This window comes from Electrophorus electricus, chromosome 14 (assembly GCF_013358815.1).
Source record: "Electrophorus electricus isolate fEleEle1 chromosome 14, fEleEle1.pri, whole genome shotgun sequence".
NCBI lineage: Eukaryota > Metazoa > Chordata > Actinopteri > Gymnotiformes > Gymnotidae > Electrophorus > Electrophorus electricus.
In genome coordinates, this window is record NC_049548.1 from 10508115 (window position 1) to 10520977 (window position 12863).

Sequence of the window (12863 nt, forward strand, 5' to 3'; positions counted from 1 at the left end):
TTGGCCAGTATGAACACCTTCCGCAGATCATCTTCTCCAAGAATTCTAACTCTATTCCCCTGTGGCTCATTTCCATAATCCTATAAAAACACTCTGGTTAGCTTAGTTTTTTGTGAAATATTGCCAGCTAAGAAGTGCCTTCTTAGCAATTTCTTGTATCGCCTTTTTTGGTCACAATTGCATGTTCTGGTTTTTGGATTTTGGATTGCCGTTTGGATTTTGTTCACCTGTTTCTGGTTTTTGGTACTTTTGGACTGTTTTTTTGACTACAGCTCAGACCTCCCTTAGGTTCATGTTTTCCTGTGTAGTGTTATAGACTGCTCTTCTGACCCTTTTGTAATTAAACAGTTTCCTACACTCCACAAGAGTCTGTCTGGTCACAAAACATTACAATGATGGAGCTGTCTGTTTCCAAACCTGTTCTGTCTGTTTCCAGACAGAAAAAGTAGATGGAGATGAAGTGCTGAGACAGCAGCTGCACATGCTGTTATTTAACAGCTCTCTCATACTGTTAGCTCGGGCCATTCAAAGGGATTCAAAATAAGCATACATGCAGTTGCCCATATGTGGGTTAACACTCAGCATGTTTACTACATGGTCCCCATTATATTTACCTGACACATTTATCCAAAGGAACTTACAATTGAGTACAACTTGAGCAATTGAGGGTTACAGGCCTTGCTCAGGTGCCCAACAGCAGCAACTTGGCAATGGGGGGGGGCTTGAACCAGCACCCTTCTGATTGCAAGTCAAGTACCTTAACCACAGCCCTGTTATATAACTATGACCTTGCCAGAACACAGAATATCAATGCAGAAATGAAAATTCCTCCAACCCAGAGAGGTGTAGAGTTTAATACTACTCACCCTTCTCCAAATGGTCATATCTTTACAGAGAGCAGAGAGTCCCTTTACCATGTGGCTTCGGGCACATACAGTTTATAGGGCTCTGTGCCAAAGAGAGCAATTGTAGCAATTTCCCTATTAAATTTGATCTCCCAATTTATTTGAGCAGTTGATTATGGCAGCAAAATCAGGTCTAAATGAAACCTACTGACAATGTAATAATTAGAAATTTAATTAAATTAAACACAATTGTGCAGTCGGTCGACTCATAACACAGGAAGTAGGTCACTATTAAATAAATGCTATTTGTGTCTGCCAAATTTAGGTAATTTCTTATTCCATTCCATTGAGTGATGGGATATGACCCAGGTGTCCTTAATGGTTTGTATTTGAAGTTTATGAACTCAATCTATTACAATGGAAAACTCAGCTTTCTCAGCAATACAGAACACACATTGCACACATCCCAGACTCCCTGTAGGACACCGGTGCTCCACAGAGGGATTTATTTATAAAAAACAAAAGCTCCTGTGGGAGAGTCATTCAAGGCTGAAGTTCCTGAGCCACAGCCCGGCAGATTACAGCTCCTCTTCTCCTGGCCAATCCACCATCCACCGTTGTTTCTTCAGTGGGAATGCTTCATTCATCAGATCCACAGGAGAACAGTGGGAAATGCACATGAAGCAAGCAGGGACTGCAAAAAGTTAATGCAGCGGGAGAAAGCAAAAGCAGCACATTATTTGGTGTTCAGCTGCCGTCGATCTGGGAGCTTCACGCTTGGCTCCCTCCATGGGTCCATGTGGGAAAAGCTGCAGGTGTGCATGCTGTTTTCAGAGAGTGAGACATCACCTCTTATCGGCATGAAATTGCCTGAGCACTCCGAGAAGAGCCCCAGAGGTTAATCAGAAAAACAAACTGAAGAACCTGACATCAAATCACGCATGAAGTTTTGGAAAAAGCGCTCAAGAAATTCAGCAAGAGTTTTGTCTAAGAGACTCACTCTTAGACTCACACACACACACAGATGCACACATGCACACACACACACACACAGACACACACACACACACACACACACACACACACTTAAATATATACACACCCAGGTTCAGGGGAAAAGTGTCATGAAAACATAATGTAGTGAAACAATCTCACACAAACCTGCTGCATATATCTCAATAAATGCTAAATATTTTGCTTGCATATACATAAATAACAACAAAGATCATCACTGATGATCGAGCTCATCAGGTCTCCTAATGGAGATCTGCCTTCCTGCAGAATTAATTTAAAGCCAACACAACATACCTGATCTAAATATTATAACAACTAAACTAGCTAAATCAATCTACTGCAGAGTTCAACAATCTGAAAACAAATAACTTCTCTCTTTGAATCTCCAGGAAAAGGATCCATGACTAAACTTAGTTGTAGAAAGCCATAGGCCATACTCAGACCAGTTTTGCTTCATTGCTTTATTAAGTTTAGGAACTAGGCTTAGAAGTACCCAAAACACTTTTATACACACACACCATGATTCATCCTTCACATAATCTTGTAAATTTATAAGGAAAGATAAGTATATGCAGTTGACTGAGTTAATAAGAAAACAGATAACTTCCTACCTATTGGCAACTGCAGACTGTTGGTGATTTAAAGAATGAAGTAAATCAGTGACTGTGTGACTGTACAGTGAAATACCAGGGTTAAAGCCATTTGCCTCACCTGCTCTTCCCCTGACATGTTTACAAACAATCTCCCCTCCCACAAACACACACAAGCTCTATTGAGTGATCAGTGATATGTAGATGTTACATGGGACAAGGTTGAATAGGTTCTGCTGTTATCACATAACAGGTAATAGGATCAATTACTTATTGGTAATATGTGGTAGAAGAAAGCTTGGGACAGGAAAATAGGGTCACTTTCTCACACATACACAAATACACACATAGACACACATAAAATTGTCAATGCCTCCTCTCAGTTGCAACTTCGGAAATGTTATCTCTAGCCCTACCTCCTGAATTATGACACCGTATGTCAGTCTTGGTCCTCTAGACAGTTACACGGACACTCAATTACACCTTCAAAACAACAAATCTATTCAATGACCCTCCAGCGAATCTAGGGATGATGAGTTACCATTCCTCTCTGAACATCTGTGAAAAGAGTGTGTTGGAAGCAGATGTGCATTTGGAGCAGTGTGGAGCTCAGCCTTTGGAAATGCTCTTTAGCTTCTAGAAATGGGCCCAGAAACAATGCTGTCATTCAGCTCAAGTCAAATTCTCTCCTCAGTTTGATCCTAAAGCCTAGATCTTAAAACCTTCAAGGACAAAAGAATTGTAGCAATTTTCCCATAAATCCTTTACTTTTCCATTAATACACTTCTCTTGTTAGATCATAATATATCATACCTTTGTGCATCGGGGTTGATTGTATGGATTTAAAATTTGTTCATTGTAGTATTGGATAATTGGATTGTAGTGTTGGATTATGTCTTACAATGGTCATCTTAGTCTAATGTTGTCTCTACTAAAAGACATTAATTCAAAAGCCTTAACTTTCCCAGAAGTTTAAAAAGACTGATCCTGACTAATCAAAATGTATGTGGAAGGCACCAAAGTAAACTCAGTAATGCAGGGTTTGGTTTTATAAGATATGTTATAGTATAAAGATTATCATTGACTAGACATTGATAGGTATTTATTAATGAGCTCGCTGAAAACAAAGGTTTTTTTAATACATTTTTACACCTGTTTATAAGGTAATTTCTGACTAAGAAAAAAAAGATGCTTGCTCTCGGACTCTCAATCAAATGACTTGTGCAGGAGATTATGTAAGATAATTAATTCATGTTTGTTTTACTTGATATCACAATTATTTCTACAATATGAAATAATTATGAATACACATCAGCATGTATAGTAAATACTATTACAATTTTCCCTTAGGGATGGGGTGGTCTACTGATTGCTTGTCACATTCGCCCCTCCCTGGCATCAAGGTTCCCATAGCAACACCTCTGTTTATTTACTTCCTGGTTTTGGTTTCTTCATGTTTCCTTTCTTGTTTTGTTTTATTTTGGTTCTACACCCTAGTTACTTCTATTACCTACCAGTTATTGTAATCACCTGTGTCTTTTTTGTCCTCATTACTCTCTGTATATAAGCCCCGTGTGGTCAGTTTGTTTTTGCGAAATCCTCGTTATGTTTCTGAGCCATTGGTCATTGTAACTGTGTATCCCTGGTTATCTGAATTTCCCTCTTTGCCTGTTCCCTGTCTGTTTTGGTTGCTTCGTGGACTGATTTTTGGATTTTTGACTCTGGCTTTTACTTTGGATATCGACTTTGAAACTCCCCTGTTCTCTAATAAAGCTGCATATACCTTACTGTGAGCAACTGGGTCTCTGCACATGCTCAGACCATTCTATTGCTCTTAGGATTCTATGATGTTTTTAAATTTTTGGATTTTGAATTAATTTAAATGTTGAATAGAAAAATGATTCCAGCCACAGAAAACTGACAGAAGTCTAGAATACTCAGAGGTGATATTTCAGATGGCTGAAATGGCTGAAGCCTGTGGAACTTTGCTTCTGTTTTATAACCATGGAAACCAAACATGGCGCTTCAGCTGAATGAAAGTCAGCAGGTTCTCTAAGAAATGTCATGCATATCATTATACATATCCTCCTTTTTTACCTGGGAAATATGCTTCCAAGCAAGCATTACACATATTTGCTTTCTGCATGTGTGTGTGTTTGTGTGTATGTGTGTTTCACACCAGACTCCAACATAAAGGAGTTTCATTTCTTAACTAAGATTAGATGAAGGCTACTGATGATCAGTATTTCAAATTTAAATCAGGCATTACACTTAATTTTTTTAATTATTCATTAGTCTAGCATACTCTTTTCCTCACAGAATTTATTATACTGCCTAAAGTCACTTTAGTTAGTATAACAATAAAATGTCAGCATATAGCTATTTGTTTATATGTAACAGACTTTAATGTGTAAATTCAGGAGAGCTTCCCTCACTGACTCATGATTTGATTAATTTCAAACTTCCATTAAAAAAATTGAAGAATGGGCTTCTGATGGGGCAACAGAAAAATGTTTGCTCCATCATTGATAGATTGCGATTCCTTGATGGCTCTACAACCAGAGAGAGCAAACTAGTTAAGCTTTCAGGTAGGGAGGAGTTGCATACTCACTCTCCTATCAATTACAGCAACACTGGCCAATCGTGGGCATCAGTGTGCTCATGCATCAAAAAGGTGTGGATAGTGCAATCCTCAGTGTGTGTAACTCCAACCCATTATGTTACATAAGCTTCAGTTTGAAAATATGTGGTGATTGGCTGCATGTACCTCAGAGAAAGCATGTCACAACCCTTGCCCTCTCTGACTGGCAGCTGACCTGAGATAGGGAAGACTTACCTGACTGGGAATTGGATAATAAATTAGGTTGAAAAATCCCCCCACTCCCAAAAAAGGTTTAATAAGAATTCTGCCATAGTAGTGTTTCTAGGCGCAGACAATTGAAACTACACTGGAATTCAAATTTTTAAAAAAAACATACTCTCTCTGTAAATCAAATCTATAATATGTCCCTCTGTAATTTAAATTCAAACGTACCCACTCTCTCTGATAGGAACTGGCGTTCTGCTTCGCTTATGCTGTTAGAAGTCTTCTCTGTCTTCTTTTTTGAAGCTCTGACTGAAAACAAAAACAGAACAAAAGTTTTTAGCCACTGGGCTTCAGATTTGCTTGTTAGTATGAGCCCATTATCATATTGTAGCTTTGGTGAGTAGACTCAGAGAATGCCGCTGCGGACTCAAATGGAACATTGTTTAAACAGGCATCACAGCAGTAGAAAGTTCAAAGTTCAACTTCAAAGTTCAAAGAGGTTTTATTGTCATTTCAGCTATATACAAGTACACAACAAAAATGAGACAATGTTCCTCCAGGACCATGGTGCAACACAAAACAACAGTGCAACAGACAACATGCTACACAAGTGCAAACAGTCCAATAGGACAAATGGGGAAAACAGGCGGGGGCTAACTAAAAGGACAGACTAACATGAAGAGGTTTTAAAACTTGCACTTTTCTAAAATGCTAACTCTTAAGAAAAAAGGTACAAAAGGAACATTAAACCAAATACATGCACAGAATAAATTATTAAAACAATAAACTGTGAACTGAAAGTTAAACTAAAGATTCCAGGGAAGCACATGGTACCCTATGAGTCCCTACCATGCTCTCTCTTTCTCTTTCTCTATCTGTTGGTGGCTGTCCCCTCAGCAGCCCCCCTGACCCCAGTATGCCGACCCCAGTATGCGGACCCCAGAAATCCACACAAAGTTCATTAGGCACACAGGTGTGCATTGTTCGTGCTGCAGTCTCGTGGTAGCTACTACTCCAGTCTGCCTGCCATCCTGGCTTGCTGCAGTGATGTTCAGTGTCCACTCATCACAGCCCAGAAATATATCCTTTCCAAAGGACCAGTACGGGGTGAATCAGTCTGTTGATCATGACAGACCAATGCTCCAGCCAGACCCAGTAAACAAAATCTCCTAGGCACTCCACGACCACACAGACATCCTCCCACAGCAACTGGAGCTTGGGGCAGAGTCCCTTCCAGAGGTGTAGGTTGAAGAGGCAGACCCGAAAGCCGGGTCAGAGCAACTGCCCCAGCAGCAAATTGCATGCCCGCATCTGATTGGTAATGGTATAGCCCTGGTTGTCCCTGGAGAGCCGGTGCACACTGGGGAGGCAGTAGCAGAGTTCCTTGGTATACCATGCCCCAGGCATGATGTCCTCCTCCAGTCCTAATCAGGTAGGCAAAGGCAAAGTCCATGCCATGATCTCATGGCCAAAAATGAGAAGAGCTGAAGTGAAATCAGCAGCCTCCTGCATGGCAGACTGGGATGCCAGCAGGACCAAGGGCAGGTGGTGGTCCCAGTCAGTGGTGCTGGGAGGTGACAAAGGCTAGTGATGGAATGGTGAGTGTCCATTTGAAGCGCTCCAGAAGGCCATCACTCTGAGAGTGGAGGGGCATCAATCTGAGGGTGGAGTCTGGGTCTTCCAAATGCCCAGCTGGTTGCAGACCTCAGCCATGCCCACCAAATTGAAGTCACTATGGAGAACCTCCAGTAGTTTAAACTGGCAGCCCAAGGACCTGCTCCTTCCTGCAGCCCACTGTGTAACTGGACACTGTCCCGGCCAGCCCATGTGGCATAGTGATCATCCAGCTCAGTTTTAGTCCAGGCTGGAGCCATCTGGGTGCCCAAGAGAGCTCCACATCCTCCCGTTGGGCAAGGCAGAATTCTTCATGGCTCAAAGAATCAAACCCTGAGTCACTGGGAGCAACAGCAGTGGTATCAGCACTCCTCTCAACTGCTGTTGCTCTCTGCTCAATGTATGCACAATACTGACTTTCTTTGGTGGCACACTGGTAGCAAGACATGGCTTTGGTATTATTGTGCATCCAATGATGAACCATTATACCTGGCTCTTGAGCTATTTGAACTGCATAAGCCATGTCAGCAAAGCAAGATCAGTGAGAAAGAAGGGTACACCATAGAGGTAAGGGTAGAAATGACAAAGGCCCACCGTCACAGCAAACAGCTCTCTTCTTGTCACACAGTAGTTTCGCTCTGACTTGCTCAAACACTGACTGTAGTAGGCTACAAGCTGCTAAGCCCTGGTCTATACCTGTGCGCCAGTGATGGTATTAAGAAGCCAACATCAGGAAGCACTGAATATCATCAGTGTCTTGCAGCATTCACACTTTGGCTCTGCTCATGATGTGACAAAGGTAGCTTACACATTCATGAAGGAGGTTGAACTTCTTTGAATGCAGCACGAATGCCAATAACTGCTCTGCAGATCCAGTTAACTAAATCACACTGAGCCAGCGAGCTGCTTTAAAGCACTGTCAATGTGTGGGAGTGGGTATGAAACACCAGTTGCCATAATTTTTCTTCAGCAGAATCACTGGTGCCACCCAGGGGCTGTTTGATGGCACGATGATTCTCACAGTTGCCATCTATTTCACTTTTTGACAACCAGTAATGTTGATGTGTGTTCAGCTCTTCCAGCCTGGCAGCATCACCCACAAAAAAAACGTGGTGCCTCCAACCAGAGAGTGCACCCATATCTGGAGTTCCACCAACCAACTCTGACAATGCATGTTCAGCTCATCTAGAGTTAGTTTTCCTCACATTGACTGCCAAGATGCCCCAACTCTGCCTCCACCACAACTCTCTGCCATGGACAGCTTCACATGCCTCTTATTTAAACCCAGCACCTTGAGGTCAAGTATGGCCCCAGCCACCTTGAGGAATTCCAAACTGAACACATGCATCCTGTATACATGTAAGCCAAAACTTGTGCACTTGATTAAGACTCCCAGCACAACTTCTTCTCTCTCATGTCGACACTGCTGCCAGTGACTAACTTGAATTGAATGGTCATCACCTTCCAGCCATCTGGTATTCTGCTCACAGTGCAAGGGAGCACACATGGCTGCAGCAGCTACACTGACGAGCCTGCATCAGTGAGGGGAGTGTGCTGTTTCCCATGTATGCTACACTTGACCCAAATCCACAACAGTAGCCAATCTTCCTAGCTGTAGAATGGATGCTAAGGGTCTTAGCTCCTGTTTTCTGCAGGCATGGATTCATGGTATTGATTAGCGCAGTGCCAAATTTTTTGTATTGCCAGCATACTAGTTGTTCTGAAGCTTTGGTGATAGATACTTGGAAGTTGGCTGATATAGTGAATTGCACATTGTCTCAGCTCTTCCGGCAACAACACATTGGGAAAGTGTTCCAATGCTAATTCCTCAAGTGCAGCCTTCACAAACTTTGCTCAGCTCTGTGGTCAACATGCTGATCCACTCTCCTTGAAGCCTTCATCTCTCCAGGAGAAGCTGCAGGACCAATAGCACTGCCAGTACCTTCCTGAAACTTTGCTGGATGATACTATGACACTATGACACAAGCACCTGTAGTGCTTTCATGCCCAAACACAACTGCATCACGGTGACAGCCACTGTCAAGCCATGATGCCATCTGAGTTTCAGTAGCATGTTGACATGAATGAATGGAATTCGTAAATTAAAACCTTGGCTAATTTCAGAGAATCTTATCCTTTTTTTACTCTGACAACTGATGCATGTCTGGTCTTTTTCTTCTTGATATTTTGGAAAATTGGGTTTAAATGTAGACCAAATAGCATAACATGCAAATATTGAAGAAAAACAAAACGTGTTACCAATTTGGGTCATTGCTAATCCAGTACAAGAAATTCCACTTAACCTCAAACCTATAGTCTGTAAGATGTGAAGTGCTGTGAGATCACTGGAGCCCTGGTGAAATCGGGTGTTGGGGCCTTAAATACAAAGTAGAGCAAACCACGGTATGAATGATTACATCTGAATGGGAACAGATGGAGGCCACTCATTGCCAGTGCTTGGGAGAGGGTGCTCAGGATAAGCAGTAATTCAGCATCAGATATGCAGATTATGCAGGGATGGTTGCTGGAATCGTCTGCTAATCAGGCATATAAATGCAACCATTTGTTCTAATTCTGAACCTACAAATCCACTTATGAAACCCCTACATATAATAAATTGGATCTATTCAGTATGATCAGATGCTTGTTTTAATTAGACATTGTAGAAATTATGTTAGGAAGTAAATGATAAGTCTATATAAGGAAGTTTAAATCCAACATGTTTTAAGGACAATCTATAATAGCTACAAATTGTATTAGGAACCACAGATGAGGAGGCTATCCATATAATAAACAATTTGAAAATTGTTCCTCTACTAAGATACATTTTTCCTTCCAAATGGTGAATAAGATTTCATTTTCTGAGATGAGATGAAAGCCATCAATCATCAGTTTATTAGATTTTAATAATGTATTTCACTTAGGATGGATAATTTAGTAGACTCTCATGCCTACAAATCCTACCCTCTCAACTAAAGATGCATCTGTTATTTATATCTATCAAACCTCAGATAAAAACTTTGTACAGGATATGCCATTCAAAAGTCATTTTAGGCCTGTGTGGTTCTTAAAGACTTTGGTAGAATGAAGCATTCCCAGCAATTAGCTTATCTAGGACTAGAAGTGGTCAAATTACTTTTTGACAACAAAGTGAAAAGAACTTCTTCCCTTGGTAAGGGACCTTACAATCAGCAAGAAAAGCAAAACCAACCAGAAAAGTGTAGTCTGTATGAAAAGTATGCATTGTTCAAAACTCAGATTTAGCACCTGTTGCAGGCAAGCAGCTCTTCCATCCATGCATGTGCGTGACTATGCCTGGAAGAGTGAGTCACATCACTACATCTGCTTTCAATTCCCACACGCTGTCCCACTTTCAAATGCACACATAGCAGATCTGTCACAGCACAGCTATGTTTGATATACTCCCTACTCCATGCTGTACAAACCATTAGGCTACCGTTGGGCTGCAGACTTCACAGAGAAAGATTTGCGGCATAGTAGTAAATGCTAGTAGGATGTGTAAATAGCATCGCAATTCCAGGACAGTATTCACAAAACATTAGTTTACCATGACTGTTCTTAGGTCAGTCTGCAAGGCTACAGAGTTGGATAAATAGAGAAAAACTCCACCGTAGATCCTCTCATTCTCTGAGCTGTTTCATAAATGCAAACCTCTGCTCATATAAATCAAGTGTGTAAGTGTGTTGAACTAGGACCAGCTCAGGATATGGCAGGCAAAAAAGAATCCTAAACCAGCAATTGGACTATTAACCTTTGAATAATATATGCACTTTAAGTATTAACAAAGTGGATCACATAAAACAGTGAAGCAATTACTGCTACAATTGTGTAGGTTATTACAAAAATAAAATAATTACATTTCAGTTTATGTAATAGTTAGTAATAGACCATTTGGGCTTTTGTTAGTGTGCAGCAATTGTTGGTGCTGTAAAGTGGTGTTCCCAGTGCATTACTATTGTCACTACAGCTGAGAGCAAGGTAAGGAACTAAGGGCATCACAGCAATTCTAATCTTAAAATGTGGCACTTAAAATGTTATAATAAACTGAAATGTTCTTTAAACTATAATTGTAAGTATAACTATATTAAAAAAAACTACAAACTATAATTTGTAAGATGCAAATCACTGAATTTTATTAACAGAAAAGTGCCTTCTCTGAAATGCTTTAGTAGGTATACTTTAGTAGGTGTTTTATTTTAGAAAATGACAGATGATGGCCAGTCATTTATGTTTCCAACATAGAATTCCAATTTATAATGCAATTTTGTGCAATATTCTGATTGATCTGTGTCTTTTAAAATTTAATTTAGCACACAGTAGTTGTTGTTTCAATTTAAATATAGCTAAACTATTTAAGTTTTTTTATTTGTATGTTCTATAAATCCTATAAATCCTATAAATATAAATCCTATAAATATTGACAGCTAAAAAATATACTCGAGACATCTTGCACTTCTGTGCTAGCAAAACAGTTCAATCAGTTCAATGAATATTTTTCTTCTCTGAGAAGAAACCTGAGTGGTTCCACTCTCAAAATTTTAAAGGGAGAGAAATAGTGTCCAAACTCCAAGAGTGTTGGCTCACAGCTTTTGGTCGGTGTAAGATTCAACGCTTTATTTACTGTGAAAGAGGTGGACTATATCTGTTTATTCAGTAGAGGGGCTTTGGTTTGGTCTGGTGTCTGAAAGACTTCAACAGATGAAATAAAAACAAGCTCCTTCACTTAACATAATTTCATACCTGCTGATACCTGAATGATTTCATGTCTGCTAGTACTGTCCTGGTTTAACTGTTATTTATGTACATTTGTGATAAATTCTGAGTGGTTTCTCTGAGGTCTTGTTTTAGTTTTTTCAAATGCTCTACTTTTAACCCCCATTTTGTCACAATTTAATGAACAGCTAACTTAGAATTCTGATTAAATTCACAGAAAAAAATGTAAAGAGTGCTAAGGCTCTACAGCTTTGCCTACAAGGCACACTTAAAACCCTTAAAACTATAAAAATCTTTAAAAACTTGTCAAGAACTTGCAAAACAGGTTTATTTTGCAGTGCACATGAAACATTGTGGCTGTTTATTCTGTTCAAATGCTGAAGGTTGAAGGTTACCTGAGTTTTCTTTGGTTCCGGTTTGCTTGACGGTTGGTTTGCCAGACGTAGACTTGACTTTGGGCTTCTTACGGGCAGCTGGAATGAGAAGGTCATCTGCCCGGATCTCGTCTCCTTCCACAGGGCTTTCCTCTTGGGCAGGAATATGATAATAATGTTCCCTGCTCAGTAATTCCTGCATGTAGTAATCCTCATCCTCAGATAGGTATCCTGAGCATACCTCTGGCAGCAATCCCAAAAGGCCAAGCAGTGCGAGAGCTAGAAGAGCAGGGCAGTGTCCTATGGTTGCTAGAAACAACATCATCAAAGAACGGCCCGGGGAGCAATGCAGCTGTGGCGAAAAGTCCCATCTGCAGCTGAGCTCTTCTTTCTCCGTTCCTCTGCTTTATTTCTCTGTTCCTCTCTGTAAAATCCCAGAGCTGGAAAGAAAGTTTTTGGCAGACTCAAGATCCTTAATGAAGGTTAAAATGCCAAGAGGTCCCTGCAAACTCCAGCTTGAGAACTCTCTCTCTCTCTCTCTCTCTCTCTCTCTCTCTCTCTCTCTCTCTCTCTCTCTCTCTCTCACTCTTTGTCTTTCTCAACAGAAGGAGGGAAGGGGGAATGTGAGTGAGAGAAGAGAGTTCATGGATGAAAGAACAGACAGATTGAGTGAAGCCCTCTCTTTTTTAGATGCTGGTAGGTGGGTTTTTTTCTTGGAAAAAGTTGAAAGTATTTACCCTTTTCACTCCTCAGAGAAGACACCAAAATGAAGGATGGGGAAAAGGGGAGACATATGGAGACATATGCTCTTCCCCTAACCTGATTTCCATTCAGCTTTGCATCCTTCAGTAATTCTCTAAGTTACTCTCATTCATGTCCTGTGAAT

The 12863-nt window shown here is 40.6% G+C and overlaps 1 protein-coding gene across 1 annotated transcript in view; it reads right to left on the bottom strand.

The window, feature by feature from the left end:
• Positions 1-12515, bottom strand: part of cpxm2 (carboxypeptidase X (M14 family), member 2) — a 43479-nt gene extending 30964 nt beyond the window's left edge. The window contains exons 1-2 of the mRNA XM_027016780.2: positions 11999-12515; positions 5484-5564 (exon numbers count right to left, since the gene is read on the bottom strand). Coding sequence (XP_026872581.2) covers positions 5484-5564; positions 11999-12302 — 385 coding nt within the window. The 5' untranslated portion in view covers positions 12303-12515. The remainder of the gene's footprint in view (positions 1-5483; positions 5565-11998) is intronic.
• Between the last annotated feature and the right edge of the window lie 348 nt (positions 12516-12863).